Below are 22,332 nucleotides of genomic sequence, written 5' to 3' on the forward strand. Positions count from 1 at the left end.
AGGGGCGCCTGGCAAGGAGATTGTAGAGGAATGGCGTCCGTGAGCCCCCAAATGCAACTGGACGAGCCCCTAAAACATGCGACTTGTGTTGAAGGGGAGCACGTGGGTTTGCCGGGCCGTAAAACTATCAGAAAAAAGGGAGGGGCGGGGGTATGTTAAGCCACGACACACACACACACAAACAAGCCCACCAGAGTTCATCTGCACGGCGTTGCAGGCCGCAGAATACGGGGGTCGCACATGAGCTGCCAAATAAGTAAAGCGGGGTCACACAAGCCATGCAGTAATCCCGTCTCGTACATTAGCTATAAGCCGGCACACAGACCGCCCGTTTATTTTCTTTTATTTCATTTTATTTTTCTTACGTGAGCAGCAGGCATGGCCGACACGAACTCGATATTCTAGGCCAACCTTAAGATCTTACAGCCCAGGCTGTGATTTCACTCTAGAAAAGCGGCCATTGTGTACTTGGGTTCAGTTTCATTTCATTTATTTTTGTGACGCGGTCATCACCGAGCGACAAGTGACAAGTTGTCAGTTGAAATACAAGTAGACATTTTACAAAACACTAAATACAGGCCGAGTACTCACAAAACACGTAGAAAACAAAGCCGTAGTCACACACACACACACCACACACACGCGATCGGTCCTGTCCCAGCTCGTCTGCTTTTCCCTTTCCTACAAACACAAACGTGAGCTCCGCCGACCCCCGAGTTCCCTGCTCAAAGGTGGGTTTTTATCATTAACGTCACACAGCCGTGATTGATGGGACTTTATAGTGCCGTAAAGCGTAAGGTCGTGGAGGGGAAACAGGAGGCTTCAATCAGTGTGCCCCCCCGGTAGACCCCAAGACTGCGGAGAGCCCAGCGGGGCGGCGGGGGGCCTTCAAGCACGAGCGGCCGAATTCTCGCCTGGAAAGGCAGCCTTGAAAAAACAAAAGCGGAAAATGTAGGCCTATCGAGAAAGAAAGAAAGAAAGAAAGAAAGAGATATCTAATCCAGTCACTTTAGCACAGCCATGAAAAGCTCGACCTCAGCACTGCCAGCTCACAATTAGGGCTTTTTCGATGAGTGAATGAGGGCCTCAGTGTGGCGCTGTCTCTGCGAAAGGCGCTATATAGAAATGCACAACGCTGGTCACCAACATGAGCGTTCTTAGCTCTTTTTATGATATCGTCCACTGTGGGAGGCATTAAAAGGAAGGAAGAGGTTCATAATTTTAATGCACTCTTTGTTGCACAATAACAATCATTACAAAAAACAATTTTACAGTCATAAACTCTCAAAAAAAAAAAAAATAAATAATACGAATACCAAAACTCGGTATCAAAAAAAGGGAGTTTTTCATTCCGGATTTTTGTACAAACATGCATCATTTATACACCACTGGTTGAATAATAGTTTGCTGGCTAAAATTAATATTATAAACTTTACCCAAATCAAAGAAAGGGAAAGAAAATAATGCTGATTTCCTTTATATATTGTGGAAGGCAATAAAATATGGAAAGAAAGTAAACATTGTCCAGCCCGCTATATCCTAACACAGAGTCACGGGGAAAGTAAACAGGAAAATCTGTAATCATAAAAAAATCAGTATGATATCACTATATAAATAGAGTTGTGTTATAAAGGTGTAATATAATTTCTATAATAGACACCCATGTAAAAGAAAAATGGATATCTCAAATCATAAAAAAATCCATGAAAGGAACTATATAAATATTTCCATTTTGCTTTTTGTTCATAAATAAGACTGATATTATGGAACCATCTAAGGCACCATATAAAGATGATTTTTTTTTTTTTTAATTCGCCTTGAGCAGGAAACAAACTTAGCACAGCCATTAAACGCATTATGGAAACCTGCGGCTTATTTGTTATAAAGACGAGTTTGACTATTCATAAATAAATGTGGTGCGATCTTTACGAAAGGCACTATATAAAAGAAGGAAAAAAGGTGCTGTAGAGCTTTGAAATCAACTATATCAATCAAAATACAAAGTGTGTCAATCAGTATAAGAGTCAAAAAGAACAATACAAATCGTGATATCATATTTCAAAAAAGAAGAACGTGCATTTCCCTGATGTTTACACAATGCCTCATTAGTGCAACACCCTTTGGCGAAAGAATGAAAGAAAGGAAGAACATGGATGACTGTAATCGGCAGAAGTGGTTGTAGCACAGCCAGGAAAGACATCAGTTTGTTTTCTTGCTAAAAGTGTTCAAAAATAAGAGTGTAATTGTGGTACTGTCTCTATTCAAGAGACTACAAAAATGTATAAGTGATTATAAACATTCAGTTTCTCACAGTCGTGACATGCGCTGTATAAACGGGCTATTTGTTGTAATGACGTATTGGGGTGTTCATAAATAACTGTGGTGAAATCTCAGTGAAGGGCGCTATACAGAATAAGACAACGCGAGAGTTGGGTGAGCGACCCTCACGTTTCCTTCTTCATTTACCGTTCAGGTTGGCATCACGTGACGCCGAGGGGCTCCTTTGTGTTTCATTTTAACAGCCCGATCAGAGCAGTAAGGAGCTCAAGGGCGCCCGTGCAGCTGTACCCCAGCACTGACCCTGAGGTCACATTTCCGTTCGTCTCACATATAGATATCTGAGCGTATACCGTTAACGACATGGCGTATTCCACCAAACACAAACGTACATCACGGCTTCAGGAATGACGACTGCTTTGGTTTGATCGGCTCTTATAATCTGCCGTCCTTGCGGCCGCCGCAGTCAGTCTGTGACACAGTCCGTGGTATGCAGGTCTGGTGGGAGGACTGGCGCTTCATGGCCCTCCTCATCATCAAAATAAATCGGCTATCGGGTTATAATCGTGTCCATGAAAATGTCCTTCTGTGCGCAATAAGCGATTGTGACTCAGGTAGCCAAAAGCGCCTTTGGACAGTGGCCGAGTCCTGTCTGTTTGTACACAATTAACCTCACCGTGCAGCATTTGAAATACATAATAAAACAAAAATAAATACAAATAACCATTTTGGGGTCCCTGTTGCTGAAACTACCAAGGCTCACACTGGGAATGAAAGAAATAACAAGACCATCAATAATAATAACAATAATAAAAAGAACTATGGTTTGGAAACGGCCCTAGAGGTCAGTGACACAAATAGTAAATAATAATAATAATAATAATTAATAAAGCCGCCAATTAATAAAACCGCAAAGACATCATGCGAGAGGAAACAAACACTGATTATTATTATTATTATTATTACTTGGAGAACACATGCCTCTAAAATGCTGCTTTGACAACAATGCCCCCTATCCTCCCCGTTGCGTTCAGCTCCATTCCCCTCTTTATATTTTAAATGAATCGGACCACCCCTCCCGACTTTTCTTACAGATGGCGCCCCGGTGGACATTTCGCCGTGACGTGTGCGCTCGTCGGCCCTGCAGAGCCCGTTCCTTTCCACGCTCCCCCAGTTTCAGCGGCACGTCCATATTCCTGCACAAATCACGAGGCGTCATTCTTTGCCTCGGCGTTTGCGCGGCTCTCGTCGTGTTTTGCAGGCCGCGGTGGGTGACAGTGGGGGTCTTTCTAAAGGCTGAAACTAGCAAGAGTGAAGGGGGAGGGGTGCAACAAAGGAAAGAGGAGACAGCAAATCCCCCTCGGTGGATTAGAAAGTTAAAGGGCCGGCCTTGTGGGATTTAAGGGCGGCAGAGCCCCAGCCCGCTCCTCTGCTAATAGCCCGCCTCGTCCGTGGAGAGAGAGAGAGAAACGGAGCACGTGCGGCGGGAGTGCACGACACGCTCAGGCTTTCCGTTTTACGCGCTGACAAAGGGCCGGAGGGCACGGCAGACTTGACACATCGGCGCACATTTGCGTGCCTACGACTGCAGCGGCGACAATGAGTACATCTGGGCAGACAGGCAGGGCAGAAGAGGCCGAGCCGCGCAACTCCGTGTCTGAGAGGACTGCGCGGGCTTTAGTGTATTTAACAAAACAAAAAATAATAATAAAAACAATAAGAATTCATTTAAATAACAAGAGAACATTGTCATAATCAGCACTATTTTTGATTGTTGCTTTCTAGCCCATGGACAGCAGAGAAGCTCAAGCCAGTCCAGCGTCTATTTCGTATTTTAGTGATATTTTCAGCCTTAAAGTGTTCCTTAAGGTGATAAATGCTTCTTCTGCGTGCCTACGGGTTTCTTCTACAAGGAACTTAAATGAAAAGAAACAATAAAAACGAAGCTTGTTGTGCTGCGTATAAATCTTGCTGAATTATCAAATGATTATTTTTATTTAATTTTTGTTGACCTCCAAAACAATGAGGCAGATTTTAAACATACTGACCACATTTTATAACTCAACATGTCAAATACGGCACACGTGTAGGCCAACTGGGCTCGATCGAGTAATCCAGGGCACTCCACCGTATCAGCGGAGAGCAGTGGACGGAGGGGCTTCAGAACACATCCCGGTGTTATTTTGATGAAGGGAAGCGCGAAGGCCTGACGGGGCGACTTTGGCTGACCAAAGTGGTCCGAATGTTCTAAGGTGGGCCGCTCACAAACCTGGACACGTGTGCGCCTTTAAAACGGTCCATCTTGGTGTCGCGTGCTTCCCGTGCGGATGTGTACTGAAAATCACAACAACAATAAAAAGAATCCATTTCTTGTGTGCATAAGAATTCCTTCTAAACACTTTGAGTTCACTTTGTCCGGCGCCCACATGTGACACACCGTTGGACTCGTCTTGATGTTTAGTTGTGGAAGATGTTGAGCTTTTCAGGTTCCCGCTTATTGTCGACACTTTTGACCCAAAAACCCCTTCATTGTTAGGCTGTTTCAGATCCATATTTTGTGCAGGAACATGGCACCCTGATGAGGAAGAACAAACCAACAGGTGTCTCCGTCACAAATAATCAGAAGGACTTGAAGTTGTGCAGCCGACCCCAAAATGGGCTCACAAAACTTGGACTAAACCAGTATAGACATGCCTGGCGAGGGGCGTTTTCTGCTACTTCAAGGTTGCTGATCATAAAAATGATTGAATTTTTGATACCTGAGTCTTTACTGGTGGTCCCGGCCCCCTAAGAGCCACTCTGAGAACATCCAAAAAAATGACAGACTTGAAATACAAGCATGTGGGCTATCGTGTCAGACTATTTCAAGGGGATTTTTGATGTTTGATCCTTTGGCCATCTATGGCCACCATCAGAGGGTGGGTGACAAATGACAAACGAGAAGGTGAAGCAGACATTTGAATATTTTAAATAGCTGACCCTTCTTGTTAATGGTGGACATCTACCTCATGACGTAAATCTTCACGTTTCTTATGGACACCTCAATTTAGGGTGGTTTATGCTAATTCATACTTTATTTTTTTCCCAATTATGTTGCCTACACTCTTAAACATGAGAGCCAACGTGCCTCTTCAGAGCAATGCAGTAGGGTTAACTATTCTTACTTCTCAAAAAGACCACCCGCACGACGGTCTCAGCCGTGGAGGCGATGATAGCGGGTTTGCGAAAGACCAACGGGTTCCTGATTTTCAAAGGACTCCATGGAGGCTCCAGTCAGATCTCTTCATCTGTAGCCTAGCAGGCCTCAGGATTTCCATTTCAGGGACCCTTTTGAAAGCCCAATGAACCTTCTCATGCGAGATTTTTAATAGAGAAAAGCAGTTCATTGTGAAGGAACCTCACAACCCAGTAAAGAGCCTCTTTAGAACCAGGGGTTTACGAATGTCCACACTCTTAAAAAGAGCCGTCTTTCAATCGCACTTTAAGGTTCTTTACTGGTTGAACTTTTCCTTCACAAAGCACCAGTCCATTCTGAGGCAGGCTGCTTGCATTTGAAGTTTGTGCTTTGAAAATATAAAAACACAAATCTTTAATGTATGGTGGGCTGCAGGACACAAAGAGATTAAGACAACCCGGACGTGGCCTGCGTTACTAGACGTAGGCAGAGAGCGTCCTTTAAAAACCAGCATCTGCACTGGCATTTCACAAATCTGTTACCATCAGGTCCTCGCTACTCAGACTAATGAGCCCCTTAGGGGTCTAAACAAATACACGGAACCTTCTGGAGCCCTCGGGTCTTATGGGCGCTGAATATCACATCGCTCGGAAGCTCTGCTCTGCCACCTTGATTTTTACAAGCGCGGGTCGGCTTATTTTAGAAGGCCCACAGTTATGGAGGAAGGTCCAATCTGAGTGAAAGACAATGACCGGCGCTGCCCCTTCTGCTCACAATGCCCGGACTCCATGCCAATTAATGTCACTGCACAGCAAGACGTGCAAATTCCAGCATCCTCTGCCTAACGCGTGCTTTTGTCTTGGCCTTCTTGTGCGCAGTGACGGGTTCCACATGGCTGGCTGTTTTTGTTTTCATGCATTTGCAATTATTGATGAGAAACTGGAAACTGAAGCACACCAGCACACGCGGCCATGGTGCCAGTAATGAGGATGAAGAAGAGGAGGATGCTTGCGCTAGCTGTGTACAAATGATGAGCTCCGGCTTTTAAAATATGAGAGTCAACAAGCCGCTCGACTGCTCTCTGGTTTCCATTCTCAGTTTTTGGTTTTGTTTTTTTTTAAAATATAAGGCATTTCATTTGAAACGTCACCTGTGCCCCCCAACCCGGCTGAAATATTTCCAAATTCTAACAACTAAATCGCCCTCGGGACCCTTTGAGTTCTCAGTTTGTAGGAGGCCACCTGTCATGGCAAAGAGTCACCAACAGTAACGTGAGCAGACAGAGAAGGCGCTAGAGAGGCCCACTCAGGTGGCAGGGCTGACCCCCTACGTGGCTCTAATGCCAGCTTAGAACAGCAAGAGATTCAGAGCCACAGAGACAGACGGACAGAAGGAATGGTGGGCAGACCTTCATAGCACTTTTTATTGCCATCTTTAAATACACTCGGCCTATCACATGGATGCTAATAATAATAATAATAATAATAATACTACTGGAATAGGTAGTGCCCTGCAATAATTAACAATAAACCTCACCCTGCATTTGATAAAAAACAGAACACAAGCAGCACTTTATTGAGGTGCCTTCAAATAAACGGCTAAGGCTCATAGTGGGAGATAAAGAAAGAAACAAAGGGAATCAAAAATAAATAAATTCATCAACAACATTAATAATAACACCTATTTATATAGCTCCTTTCATGCATTAAATACTGTAGGTATTATACTGCTGTAGGTGCATAATGATAATAATGATAATAATAATAATAACAACAAAAACAACACCTATTTATATAGCTCCTTTCATGCATTAAATACAACACAATTTGCTTCACAAATAAATAAAAACAAAATATTAACAGAAAGAAAAAAATAGTAAAAGACAAAAAACCAAATACGAATAGAATTGCAGGCAGCTGGGAGGTTTTAGGGACTCAAGTGAGCCATCAAGACTGCGCGACATGCGCTATAAAGGGGACCGCTGGACAGAGCCGGCCACTCTGAAATCAGAAAGGAAGAATTCAGCACGAAATGTGCACAAAAGCAGGGCATATCGTGGGTTCGTTTCGTTCTCCTCGCTTTATTTCCATTACCAGGCATCAATTAAGAGATCTCCGCAATGCCAGCAGACCTTAGGGCGGGCTGGGGATACCCAAAGAAAATTTAGAAAATTTGAATTTCTGCATAATTTGAATGTTGGTCCAGCGATTTAGTTTTTCTGTTCATTGCAGTTTTTTTTTTAATATGAATTTGATAAATACGAAATAAACAAAAAACACAGCGACATTTTTTTGCACATGGCGCCTTTTAAAATGTGCGCTTTACAAACTCGCAACGGGCACGGAGCCATCAAGGCGCTTTCATTGGCACAGACACCTGTGCGAGTCGCGCGGTACCCGGGCACGCGTTTAATTTCCAAGGAATGCCAGTAACCCGCAGAATATTTATAGAACGGCACTTTTCAAATCTTCGTGCCCTCCCTTTGTCAAAGCACAAAAGCGACACATTTTTTCGAGTCCCAACTCCAACCGAAGCGGGCGGCTCTCACTTTTCATTTTTAAAACGACTTCTTGTTGTAGACGTTAGTTGTTGTTTTATATCTTGTGACGTAAGGATTAAAGAATGGACTGCGCTTAAATTAGAACGATAAAAGGCATACCATTGAAATTAAAAAGGGACCATGGAGCTGAACTTTTAACCGTCCTGGAGCTCATTCTTTCACCGTCATCGAGCGTTTGGAAAGACGAAGAGTAACGAGGAGCCGCCGCGGAGCCAAACACTTCGGTTTAGAAACGACGGATTTGGTTTATTTTCAAAGCGATCGCGAGTGCTTGTGGTTTCACGCTTCACGGGTGCTGATTTACTTTGAATCAAAATCAAATTAATTATAGGGGTCCACAAGAAAAAGACTCGGATTTTAAAATATAGTAATAAGAAAAAATACTCCATAAGCAATTACTTTTATTACGTATCACACATTTTTTTATCGAATAAATTATTATATAAACACAAAGTGTTATATCATTTTAATACTCACAAAATGCAGACTGTCTTAAATCAACTAATTATCAATGTACCCTCGTAAATCCGGCCGGTCAGCACAGCCGATCAAACGTCCGAGAAGTCCGAGGAGGCACAACGGGTTGTCCGAGCCCTGCTGTGATTGGTGGCACGAGAGCGGCTTGTGGTCTATATGTATATAATACAAATATATTATATTATATATTATACATATTTTTCTCACAATCCTTTAACTATTCCGTTTCCAACATACCGTCTAATTTAAATAGAAACCTACTGAAGAGTTTATCAGGTGTCCCACTCATCGTTTTTTTTTTTTTGTTTAATCCCAGAAGTGTGTGAAGGCCACTGTGCTGGATCAGCATTAATTCCGCTCCTTTAAATCGGAGCAAATCTTACAACGACTCGACACAAAACAACAACTGTAACTGATTACATGGCCGCTATCGTTTAGTAACCTAAACACATAAAGCAGAATGAGGTTTAGTTAAGGCGAAAGCCTACAATGACTTCTGATCTGCCATACATTTCCTGAATAAACATCGCCGGTGTCAGCCCGCTTGTCGCCTTCTGCCCTCGAAGTCACTGTCGCGTCCACAAGCGCCTGCTGCCTTTTCCACATGCGAATCCACGACGGGATTCTTTCTTTCTTTCTTTTTATATTGTGCCACTCAGAAAGGCTGCATCGCATTTGTTCCTAAATACCTAACACAGCTTTATATCAAATAAGCTATGTGCATGTTATTGTTGAGCTCGATTTATTTTTCAGGGTCAGTTATAAGCATTTTAACGTTTCATTTTCATACGGCGCATTTCATATAGACAACACCATAATTAAAATCTTATATATGAACACTGCAGTAAAACACCGTTATAAGAAAACGGTAATGTTTAAGAAGTGCCTTTCATGACTGAGCTAAACTGATTTGAAATGAGGAGGTTGTGGTTACAAAGAAGCTATACTCACATAGTGCATTTAATGGCTACATTCAATTTATTTTTCATGATTATACCTTTAATATTTTATTTTTATATAGTGCATTTTACAGAGACAGTGTCATAAGCGCAGTCTTATTTCTGAAAACTGAAACAAAACGATAAGGTTTGTATAGCGCCTTCCCTGGCTATGCTCAACACACAATGACCCGGGCTCTCTGAACTCTTTCTTTCTTTGTTTTCTGTCAGTTTTCTGCCTTTAATTCTATTTTTCATGTTTTGGATTTGTATTTTAATGAGTCTATTTATTTATGGAGTATCTGATTCGCAGGATTAGAAGAATAAGACTGGGATTGCCTTTTTTTGGTGGGCCAAGTGGTAACTTATAAATCAAGAAAGGGAAAAATAAAACGGAAGAGAATTTGAATGAGTTAAAATGTTTGTTGGTTTAGTAAAAGCAGGAGCATTTATTGATTATAAATTTCATAAAATGACTTTGAGCCTACAGACATTTAGTAAGCAGTGAGGCAGTTTGTACAATCAGGTATGATATATATATATATATATATATATATATATATATATATATATATATATATATATATATATATATATATATATATATATATATATATATATATGATATATATATATATATATATATAATGCCACTTTTTGGTCTTTATTTTTTTCTGAAATTATCTTTATAAGAGCTTTTAAGTGTAAAGGGTTTTGTAATGATTGTTACGGAGTACCAAAGTGTTTATTAAAAATAAAAAAAATCGTTCTTTGTTTGCTTCGTCGTGTCTTCGCCGCGAGCGGGTGGCGGGGTGCGCGTGACATTTGAGCTGAAGTCCCCAACACGACGACATGGACTCGCCGATGGCCACAAACAATGGCGACTGTCTTCGGGCGCCTCCAACGACAAACAAGACAAACGAAGAGACGTCAATGAAAACTCCAGAGAGCTCAAAACTTCGGCGATTATTGCAATTGACAGTAAATATTGAACAGTTCATTCAAACAGTCGGAGAGCGTGAAAGGAGAAAATGAAGAGAGGCGTCAAACTAAAATGGACGCCGATCAAAATGGCAGCTTAAAAAATGAAAAAGCAAAGCCTCTGAATTCGTCGTGCAGATGTTCATGAGAACCGCCACAGCTGCCATCAGTTTACCGCCTTTAAGGAACCAACAAACGTCTGCTGTCCAGGAAGCTCTCCGTATTGCCATTTAACGAAGGCGGTCAGTACTCGGAGGGTTGTTTCGTGTTTTTACCTTCTTCTGTAATGAAGACCGTCAAACGCACACGCAGTAAAATTCACAATTCGTAACCTGTAAAAAGTGTCAATAAAACAGGAAAACGAGCAGAACCTAAAAAAACAAAATATAAAATGGCGCACTTTAGGTGGAGGGGGGCCTACAAACTGTCAGATCCGAGGGGCACACTCGATGGGCACACGTCACCCCACCGCTGCCATTCAACACGTGCGGCCTCGCCGAGTGCCCAGAATCGGGGACACGACCTCCTGTTCTCTCCACCCCGGGGACAGAACTGCGACGAAACTAATGGGGGGTCCACAAGAGACCTCAGGGCACATTGCTCAAATCATTTTGGGGTCTACTGCGTGAGAAGTAATTATTATTTAAAATAACAACAACAACAATAATAATTTAGTGTAATTCAAGATAAAATAAGACTTAGATAATGGGTTAAATTAAAAGGTTATTAACGCGTCACGTAGGCCCGCCATAAACAAAAACATGTCCAGATTAATGGTGTTTCATTCTAAACTAATTTTGGGGTGAAGGAGCCCCCATAACAATACAAGCTTCAAGGCCTCAGAAACGCAGCTCCTCGGCAACTGCGGCAGCCACACATTTCAACGGCTCGTTTCCTGTTCCTTTCTGAAAGTTTGGCCCCCACTTTGTTACTGTTCAGACTATAAAAAACAGAAGGTAAAGGTGGCACCATCATTTTTACAGGTGGCATCTGCCTGGGATGATAAAGTGAAGGACGACTGTGCCCACAGCCCTGAGCCATGGCACTCCTACCTTGTTTAGTAAAAACAACTGCATCACTTGGTGTGGTCACAAACGACCGCCTCCATTGTATATAGCGCCTTTATGAATACAAACTGGGGAAGGAAAACAGAATTACAGCACAGACTAACACACCAATCGAATACAATATGTGTGTGTGTGTGTGTGCAAGAAGAGGCAGGAGTGAGTGAGTTTGAGAGTGCAAAGTGAGGACTGCAAAGTGAGAGGACTCACAGATTTAAGTGCAAAGTGTGTGCTGATAGTAGAGCAGGGATTGTGCAGATATATAGAAAATAAAAGGCACAGATTTGAAAGTGCTATATGATAGATACATAGATAAGATAGATAGATAGATAGATAAATAGATAGATAGATAGATAGATATAAAAGGCGCTATATAAATGATAGATTTTTAAACAATCAATTATGTTCAAAGACTGAAAAGTATCAAGACATCAAAAAATATGAATACATATTCATCAATTTTAAACAAAGAAAAGGTTATTAACGTAATGTTTAAAATTGGAAATCATTTTACTTTTACTGTACTCCTCCTATTCTGCACATATCCGTATACTGTATTTTTAAATTATCTGTATTATATTCAGTAATAGAATAATTGTATAGGAAAGAAAAACAATAAGGTTAAAAATTACTTTAAATCACCACTCCTCAATTATTTGAAAAATCACAAAAACGTAGGCTACTCCCGAGTAAAAATTTTAAGTATTTTCAAATGAATGATCAATTCACCCCCTTGACAGAACGCAGCTCGATATTAAATAAATAAATATTGTATTATGACAATACCCCCTGGTTGTTAATGCCGTGAACTTCAAACCTCACTAATGCCACAGTTTGACCCTGAGGAATTGACTTCACCCGCCTGAACTCCAACTGAATCTGAGTTGTGTTTTGAAATTTTATAAGCCACCTTCTGATAAAAAATAAATAAATAAAATAAAACATTTAGAAGTTGAGGTTGTAACGCGGTGGTGTTCCGTGGCTCCTCACACTGGATGACCGTTTGATTTGGGGAGGCGAGCTGGCAAAGTCGTGTCATTGTCCTTTTTGAAATCAGCGTCGCTTTGGGGTTTCACAAATCTGTGATCGTTCATTCCTAGTTATTAAAGTAACGTGTTAGGCATATAAATAGAGAATGCTCTGTTTGGATCTTTCATCCTGACTAAGCTATAAAGTTGCCCTAAGCTACGTTTTACGTTTCTGATGGTTGGAATAGTAAATGAAAACTGAAAAAAGTGTAAATAATACACAAGATGTTATTTGCCTTCTCTCTTTCTTTTTTATTTTATTTTTTTTATTTCAGGATGTAATTCGACACCACCGTCCTGCAATCTATGAAAATAATAATAATAATAATAATAATATTTTAAGGAGATCATTCTGTCAGATTGGTGTGACTGTCATCTTCTGCATCAATTTTCGAGACCCCCAGAGCTGTCAGTTTGGAGGCGCCGCTTCAGGTGGGCGGAAGTCTCAGCACGAGGAGACCCCTCGGGGTTCGGATCGAGAAAGTGAAGCGCTGATATCACATCCTTCAAGTAGAAAGTGGGACCTCAAATAAATGTAAAATAACGCGGGCAGATTGAAATCCTCTGTGCGGGACGAAACTCGCGATTGCGTGGAGGCTGACGAAGAAACAATCCATTACAGAGTCGGCGGTGGTCTGGTCGGCGTCTGGTGAACTAAAACTCAATGCCGTGAAGATTCGGAAAGCTTCGGCCCGGAAAAGGCGCATCCAGATGTCGAAGATTCGCTCCTGAAAATGAAGACCAGTGGCAGCTCTTAAATGGTGAGGTTCCGTATTGCTTTATAAAGAACCGTTTAATAAAGGACGTGAGTTCGTTTAGGGCTTTGAAACAGACAGAAGAGATGAAGAAAAAACGAACTCAGCCTGTGTGGCTGCGTGCAGCGATGGGGTCTTTTTAGAATCATGACGCCTATGGGATTACACCAATCTTTTAATATCAGTCCATTGAGTTAGTTGTGGACTTTAAAAATAACGGTTCCTTCTGTGACCTTCATGTGGACAACCCTTTTCCAGGGAGCCATAAATAGTTCTGCTTTGGCATCGCTCTGACACTTTTGTATTTAAAGAACGGGAAATGTGGGGGCAGCAGAGTGGGTGGGCAGAGGTAATGCAGCGAGTTTGGTAAGGACGCTAACTTACTAAACTAACTAGCTGACATTGTGTTAAAAATCACTACAAACTGGACGCAGTCTGTCCTTCCTTCACTTCTCAGACTGGTGCGCGTCCGGCAGCCCCGCGTCTCAGTCCGCCAGTCACACCAGGTAATGAACGGACTGGCGTCCCGTCCGGGATCGGTTCACGCCTTGCGCCCACCCTGAACTGGATTCACAAATTAGGAATCAAGCAGACGAGTCCTTGGTAGCCGATCACTACAGTCATTCGATGTATTTAGGGTTCTTGGGGGTTAGGTGGGTTGGGGGAATCGCGCGTGATCGACTGCCATTACTCAAGTTCTCCTTCCTGACTTTGGCTGGGCAGGCGGCTCCTCTCGGACTCTTTTGTTATATTTTAGGGATGACACTCACACGAACACAAACACGCGCGCACACACACACACATTCACATGAACACGCACACGCACACATTCACATGAACACGCGCGCACACACACAGGCGTATTTGAAATTGTAATTTAGGATCAGGCAGACAACACCTACAGGAGGGCCCCCGCTCTGCAGTTAGACTTGCTTGAGTCATAATCGGACTGACCCCATACTGTCCCGCTGCTTGTGTCATGCGGACTCTTCCGTGGTGTCACTTCTGAATCTCACGGTTACTTCGATTTCAATTGCTCGCAATACACATTGTAATTTCGTTTAAAGTGGCCTAACACTATTTACTATCTACAAATTTAAACGTTTTCGCGGCCAAATTTTTGCGTGTATAAATATCCCAAGTGTCGATTTTGCCACAGACTTTGCCTTTCAAATGACAGTCACACAAGTGTCACTCAGGCCTTCCTTGGAATGCAAAGTCACCGAGCAGACCTCAACTGCAAGAACACACCTTGGAACGTGGAATGGGAGAGCGAAGATGGGCGAACAGTGGCGGGGATTTGGTGCAGCAGGTCGTTGAAGGACGTTGGTGTCTTGTCATTTAAACGGAGTGTTTATGTATTTAGTGCGCAGCACGCAAACTGGAGAAGCGCTTTTTGAATCATTGATTTGAAGTCAAACTTTAGACATAATTTGAAACCTCTTCTCGTGGAATGGCGGTCTAACAATAGCATTTATGAAAAGAAACAGGAAGATGAAGGGGAGCCGCAAGTCAGTCGGTGCTTTTGTCCATTAAATTGCTCTCTTCGCACAGATGAAGGGGCTTTGACTTGCATTTCTGCCATCGACGAGCTGCAGAAAAATGAGCAAAACACTGAGAATGCAATTATTTAAATTAGTTAAAAATAATAAATTATTGAAAAACAGCAAATCATATCAAAAGTGTGAATTTAGCGTACAAAAGAACTTCAAGTAATCATTCGGTTTATTTCTGCCAAAAAAGTTCAAATAATATTTATGAGTTGTAAGAACAAATCCACTTATTTTCAGCCTTTACAAAGTCCCGATTTTCCAAAGGAAGGTGCGCGGTTTTGAATAAAATCCACGAGAAGTCGAAAGTCGACCCTGCAAAGGCCATTCACGCGCCCACCCGGCCGCGATCACATCGTAGTAAAATAAACGCGTTAAGAGGACGCGGAGAGGCCGTCTCTGTGTGTGCGCGTGTGTCTCCCCTGAGCATTGCAAGAAGCAAACAAATAAATCAATAATCGCCAGTTCATCGATGGCGCAGGAGAAGCCTCGGCTTTATTCGCAATTCACTAACCGTTGGAGGATTTTTCCTCTTTGGTATTTTTAACGAAAAATAATCTTGGATCAAATCGCACAGTCGCGCTGTTTGCGTTTTCACTTCCAGGTCCGGTTTGTTGTTACCGTGACGTTGGCGCGCGCTCTCTCTTTTTATTCTTCTTCATATTGAAGTTACCGGAGACCCTCGAAAAGTCCGGGAATCCTCGGCACGCATCAGCTTATATTTTTAGAATTTCATGAACTGCTAGGGCCGCCGAGTGAATGTTACTGTATTTGATTAATGTGCAGCTTATGAGGGGGTGAATCATTAACACATTTCAAAACGGATCAACAAACTAGTAATAAAATAAAATAACAATACTAATAAAGAGGTGTTAAAAAGAAATGCATAAGGTAAAAACGATTTTAATCCACAAATCTAGGTGGAAGCAATTTCAGTAATAAAACACACACACACACACACAAAACGGACAGTTTTAGCGAATATGCAAATGACAACGCGATAGTCCGTTTCCTTATAACAGCATTTTCTTTAATACAGAAGGTGACGAGCCAAACGAATACATCGCTCCACGGAACAACTCCTTCAGGCTCTGACTTTAGTTAAGGACTTCTTCGTATTTTGCAAATGAATACTTAAAATGCAACAAACGGGGAGCTAGCGCCCCCCTTTGAACAACCCGGAATGGTCGCGCCTCTTAAAGGGAATGTGCGACGGCACTGAGATGGACTTAAGGTGGAACGGCAGAATTAGGTCTGGCCATTGCTCGCGCCGGCCGCATCAGTTTAAATGAAGGTAAAACATAAGCGTGACCTGACTTCTACACCTGCTTCAGCCTCACTTGGTCCTCTTCCTCCGATTACGTGTTTGATTGTGAACTTCACACTGAGATGATACGCCGAAACGCATTTAATACGTTTATGGGGTCTTTATTATCGCGTGCACGGAAAAATTCGGACTCTCGGACTCCCTGATTAGTAAGTAGATTAATAAATAGCTAAGGTCCTATATAATAGATGTAAAATAGATTTTTAATTTTAAGACAACTATTATTGAGACAATAATTAAAACAATTTAAACATCACACAATTGTTTTAATTATTGTCTCAATAATAATCAATAATATAACCATATGGCAGAAAACTCAAAAAGTCGTCTTTCATACCACAAATTAGGAATAATTGAAAAATGTCCAAAGAGAATGACGTCTGTCTTTACAAGCACCCTGATCAAGCAAGCAGGGAGAGGGAGAAAAAAAAACCACACAAATTGTAAGTCACCACCACCACGTTCACATGGCAAGTCATTCAAACGCCATATCAGCCCCAAATTGCCAGTATTCTTTGTAGATTCATAAATGATTACAATCCAATAAGATTCTGTTTTTACACAGCTTTTAAAAAAAAAAAAAAAAATCGGCTTACTATTATATTATTTTTGTGGATTATCTATACGCTCAAATTCAGCTTGACCTAAAATAAAGTTGACAAGGACCATATAGTCCCCCAAATTCACCCAAACAAGACGCCCACCCCATTGATAGATAGATAATAAAAATACTATATGATAGATAGATAGATAGATAGATAGGCTCTGCATTAACTATTTACACATACATAGAAAAAGTATATAATTGGTAGATTCATTAATAGAGTGGTTTTCATATCTATCGATCATAGATAAACAGGACACGACATATAGACAGACCGATAGATCGATCGTACAAATAAAGGTACAAAGGTGGTTATGCGGAGCGATGCCGTAGGGGAACCATTTTTATGGACCCCAAAAGACCCATCAACGTAAAAAAACAAAAAAAAAAAGTAAAAAAAAATGTATTTAGATTCGCAACAGGCTCTGTACGTAACCGTCAACAGATGACTGTCGCACCCCGTGATGGGCTCCAGCTGGCCCGCGACCCTGTTCTGGATAAGAAGGTTAAAAAATGGACTGATGGATGGATAAATAATAACAGATGTGTAAAATTCTGACGAGTGTCTGATTTTCAAAGGACAAGATCTGTTGTGTCCTGCTAGGTCGTCTACTTGACATTAAAGATTTCTATTTTGTCCACATATTAGGGACCATTTTACCGCTTAAAAAAAAATCGAAATCAGTAAGCAAAGAAGCCTTTCCACACTGGGAAGCTCTGAAACGAACCACAGAAGTGCTATTAAAGAAACGAAATTTTAAAAATGTAGCCATCTAGCAGGATAGATAGATAGATAGATAGATAGATATAATACTAATGCAAGCAGATAGATACGAAAGGCACTATAGATATGAAGAGCACTATCCGCTATCTATCATCTGTCTATTTTACAATGCCTTTCCTATCACTCTATCGTCGCTAAACTATTTTTCTTTATAATGATCACAATTGTCCTTAATGGCACTGAAGTCAAATCGGTCTGTTTAGTAAAGTAAGCGCAGTTTTAAAGCACCTCACCTGCGATTCCGAAAGCGTAAATGAAAACAGATTTAGAAAATGGGAGTGTGTATCTCTTTAAACATGTATTTGCCTTAAGTAGAGATTAATCAATAGTTGATCATAATACCACGGATTCATAAATCGAACGGGCTGATCTGTTTAAAAATAATTTAAACTCGATAATAAATCGCCTGTTAACAGGTAATCGCTTTTTAACACTCGGTGGTATAAAAACAAATCGGGTTGGAACTCGGAGATGGCGTAGCATGCACATGATTTTAGAGTTACAGATGGATTGTTGTTCGCCTTCACGAATACATCGGACAGAACTGTGGACGTCATGGAGTCGGTTAGGCGAATTTTACTGAATCTCGTGAGTCCCCGGACGTGTCGCCCATGAAGAAGCCCCCCCTTGTAACACGGAACGGCGACGTTAGCGGCTACAAATCGGAGAGACTGACGGACTGCAATAGGAATTGCGCAATTAATGGAAACTTTTCCTTTCTGTTGTAAATTGTGCGGTAGTTCACCCCACGCACAAAGGCGAACGACCACTCGAGATGAGCGCATCGGAGGAGGCTGAATAGTAAGAGGGGTCGACAAACAATAAAAGAAAGAGCAAAGCAATGGGGAGGAGGGCGAAGAGATCGGAAAGGTCAACTGAAAAGGCTACGAATGCTTTGGGAGACCTCGGGGGGTTTAGATAAATAAATAAATAAATAAATAAATAAGGTTTTCCCTTCTATTTCCGATTGATTTTATAAAAATAAATGAAATAACGAACATTTAGGAGAATCCTTACACACATTTTAATTACACAAACAATCCGACAACGCGGCCGATTTATTGTGTATAAATGATTAATTATTATCGTTTGAACGAGCAGAAGGAAGCGACACTTCGGTTGGCTTATTGTGGACACCCCAGTCGGTTTAAACCTCAGCCCGTCACGACAGTGCGGGGGGCTCGAATGACCAGCGAGTGGAGGTGGCGCTCGCTGACGACCCCTTAAACTGGGGGCTTAGGCGTGTTTCGCGTTAATCGCTGCATTGAATTCATTGCTTTGGTTTTCGCCCCCCGCTTTGTGCCCAGTGAAGAGCGAATGGCCGCCCTCTCCGACTTAACGAATCCTGCCTGCTACTCTAAGCGGGCTTGACTCCCAGGATTGACATTTTTTACTTTGTTTTCGGGAAATCGTTTACATAGCTTTCAGTTGGGGTCACAGAGCGGGTGGACACCAACATGTCAGATTTGAGGACTCTGCGCCACAGCCTGGCTTGGCGTTAAAATGAGAAAGTTGCGGGTAAAGCTGCTTTTGATTTTTTCTACCCTGCGTTTCCTAACTTAATATCCCACAAACAAGGCACCACGGCACATGTCATTTCCACAGAATGACAAACAAACCTGAATCGATGAGAGGCGAATCATCGGGCTGTCCGACTGGCTGCTGTGGCCCACAAACAGCACACCTCATGGTGGAAACGAACACCTGTGACGCAGGAAAAACTCCACATTTTTCAGGAGAGATGCGATGCGGAGCGCATTAACGGAAACTGCCGGGGTCTTCCAATCCGTTACGACGATCTGACCAATAGAGCAGCACCAGGAACGCAATGAAGACAATTCATTTTCGAACGAGATGTGATTATGCCGCGAGAGCGACGCTCCTATTAAACAATAAAAAAAGGCGCTGCGCAATTTGGCACCGGATCGACATCTGACTCTGAGATTGGCGCTTCTGCAGCGCCGCCTGCTGGACTCTTCGATATTCGGCTGCCTAAGCCGCGTGTGTTCGCCATTCTGTACACAACTCTCGAGGCGCCACGGAGTGACCGGCGCTGCCATGTTAGGGGCACCTCTAAGGACCGTCCATCCATTTCATTGTCCTGTTCCGGTCCGGGGTGACCTCCTTCAGTTTTTGAGTTTGCGTGTGTGTTGCAAACGGGGGACAAAACACGCAAAGACACACGGACAGACATGCAGCTTAGGCTGATGGGAACTGATGCTGTCATTTGGGTATAAAGAACACTGAGCTGCGTCCAGTACGAGTTGGACACAAAAATTGGTATAGTTTTTATTTGTTATTATTCTCGAAGTTTTTTGGAATCCGCAGCTTTTGTAGCTAATATTAATAATGACCACTCAAGAAACCCCTCGAAAGAGAGCAGAGCTGAAGGTCTTTGGAATTCATTTTAATCCATCTTCCTGACCCACTTATCCAGGGCAGAGCTGTGGGGCAGATGGAGCCAATGGCAGCAACCTTTGGACCCAAGGCAGGAATGACCCTGGGTGGCCACCAGTCCACTCACTGCAGGATGACCACAGCGGGCGGGCACATCGAACAAAGCCAGGTCACCAACCTCCATGGCATTCAACTTTGTGAGGAAACACGCAAAGATTATTATTATCATTATTACAATGTGAATCACGAGGGCTTGGTGCTCAGATAGGCGTCCACACTTTAATTTCTAGTAGATAGATAGATAGATAGATACTTTATTAATCCCAAGGGGAAATTCACATAATCCAGGAGCAGTATACGGATACAAAAACAATAAAAACAATATTAGATAAAACAATATTAAATAACCAGACTTCCAGAGAGATGGAAAAATAATTTTACATATTGATATATTTAAAATATATGCACTTATAATATACAGGGGTGGGCAACAGTAGGGTGACAGTTCTCTGTATGGAAAAACAGAACATGCAGGTTATGATTATTATAATACTGTAACTTTATTAACTGAAAAGAATGTCACAATGGCAATATAGTAAAGGCTCCATTAATAAATAGATAATAATAGAAGAATAAACTCTGTATGCTGTACTCACAACTGTAAACCTCATCTATCTATCTATTATATAGTGCCTTTCATCATATCCATCTATCGTGCCTTTCATATCTATCTATCTATCAGTTATATAGTGCCTTTCACATCTATCTATCATATAGTGCCTTTCATCATATCTATCTATCAGTTATATAGTGCCTTTCATATCTATCTATCTATTATATAGTGCCTTTCATCATATCTATCTATCTATCTATCTCAGAGTTCATAGATTTTAAAATCAAAGACTCAGGTGGGTTTTAAGCCCCCCATATGTTGAAGACTAATGAAACCCCCAGACCTGAGGGGGTTGTCTGTAAAGTCCTATTAGGCACAGCTGAGCTGTCACTTCAGAAAGGAGAAGCGCCTGTGGACTGGAAAACTGCAAATGTGAGTTCAGTTCACAAGAAGGGAGACAGAATGGATGTGCTACTTACAGGCCGACTTGTTTGACTTTTACGCCATGCAGAATTCTAGAAGCTGTAACAAGCGGTACATTAGAATGAAGTAAGTGACTAAATAGGAGGCAGTGTGCCAAGGTTATTATAATTAACGAAAAATAAAATCAAAACTGAAACTATTATTAAAAAACATTTTTGTAAACTGAAATAAAATAATTAACAAAACCAAAATGAAAAACTGAAACTAAATGAAACTGTTAAAGCAGCTGGAAAGACTAACTGAAATAAAATAATAATTTACTCCAGTGGTTCTCAACCTGTGGGGCGGGCCCCCTTAGGGGCATTTTTCACGTAAGCAGGGTAACAAAAAGGGGGATGCAAAGATGTGAGAAAAAGAAAACAAGAATCGAAAATGTGAATAATACATCTTTTGAAACCAAAACAAATGAACTTAAACTACATTCTGATACTAGAAAAATAAATCTAGAGTTAGATAAATGTCGATTAAAGGTATAATAAAATGTGCGTCTATGATATATCATTAATTAAAAAAGAACAAGTTGGTATTAGTGGGCTCCTTTTGAAAAAAACATTAGGGGGGTGCGATTAAAACTGTTATGAAAACTCGGGTTGGACATACGTAAAGGTTTTGAAACGCTGATTTACTAAAATATTTTTAGTTTTCGTTTTTGAATGAATATGCCTGCCATTAGTCTTTATCCCTTGTGAGTTTTCACTCTAAATCAGCCAGTCATCCACCACGAGCCGCCCGCACGTTTTCATCCAGTGAATGAAGGGGCTGGTGACGGACGGCGGGTGTTCACACAGCATTTGTGGTGACAGAGTGAGCTGAATGCGGGTGCGTAAAGCGTGTGAAACAGAAAGCGATTTACGTGCCGCCTTTCTTTGCGCTTGTTGTCTCTGAAGATGAGATTCAAATGGCTGAAATGAGAATGTGCTGCCCAACAAAGCGTTTAGCGTATGGACAGAATAATCACGAGTGAGTAACGTTTCAGTTTATTTCTCAGGTGCCTGCTTTTTGTTGACAGCAATTCACCTGCCACTTCGCACGGGAGAAATCATTTTTACTTTCTCATATACAAAGTATAGTAATCGTGCACAGATTTGACCTCAATATTTCAATGAATCTTGACGTTATAGACCTCCCAGAGTCCAAAAATACCGTTTTTTTGGAGTTGTGTCTGTCTGTCTGTGTGTGTAAACACGGTAAGTCAAAAACGCAACTGGATAGATGGATGAAATTCAGCATGTGGTTGTTACAGCACAATTGTAGATCTTTATTAACTTTTGGGCCAAATCCATCACCTGGAAGTCGTACTTTACCTGAACACTCACTAA

General features: G+C 41.7%; 1 protein-coding gene across 4 annotated transcripts in view; it reads right to left on the reverse strand.

The window, feature by feature from the left end:
- The window catches only part of mllt10 (MLLT10 histone lysine methyltransferase DOT1L cofactor), a 182,176-nt gene extending 162,754 nt beyond the window's left edge, over nucleotides 1-19,422 (reverse strand). The window contains exon 1 of one of the 4 annotated variants that reach the window (XM_039754252.1): nucleotides 19,140-19,422. In XM_039754252.1, the coding sequence (XP_039610186.1) occupies nucleotides 19,140-19,163 (24 nt within the window). In that variant the 5' untranslated portion in view covers nucleotides 19,164-19,422. The remainder of the gene's footprint in view (nucleotides 1-19,139) is intronic. The other 3 variants (XM_039754251.1, XM_039754253.1, XM_039754254.1) reach the window with 3 other exon arrangements.
- Nucleotides 19,423-22,332: the final 2,910 nt, after the last annotated feature.

The sequence above is a fragment of the Polypterus senegalus genome, chromosome 5 (genome assembly GCF_016835505.1).
Source record: "Polypterus senegalus isolate Bchr_013 chromosome 5, ASM1683550v1, whole genome shotgun sequence".
NCBI classification, from domain to species: Eukaryota; Metazoa; Chordata; class Cladistia; order Polypteriformes; family Polypteridae; genus Polypterus; species Polypterus senegalus.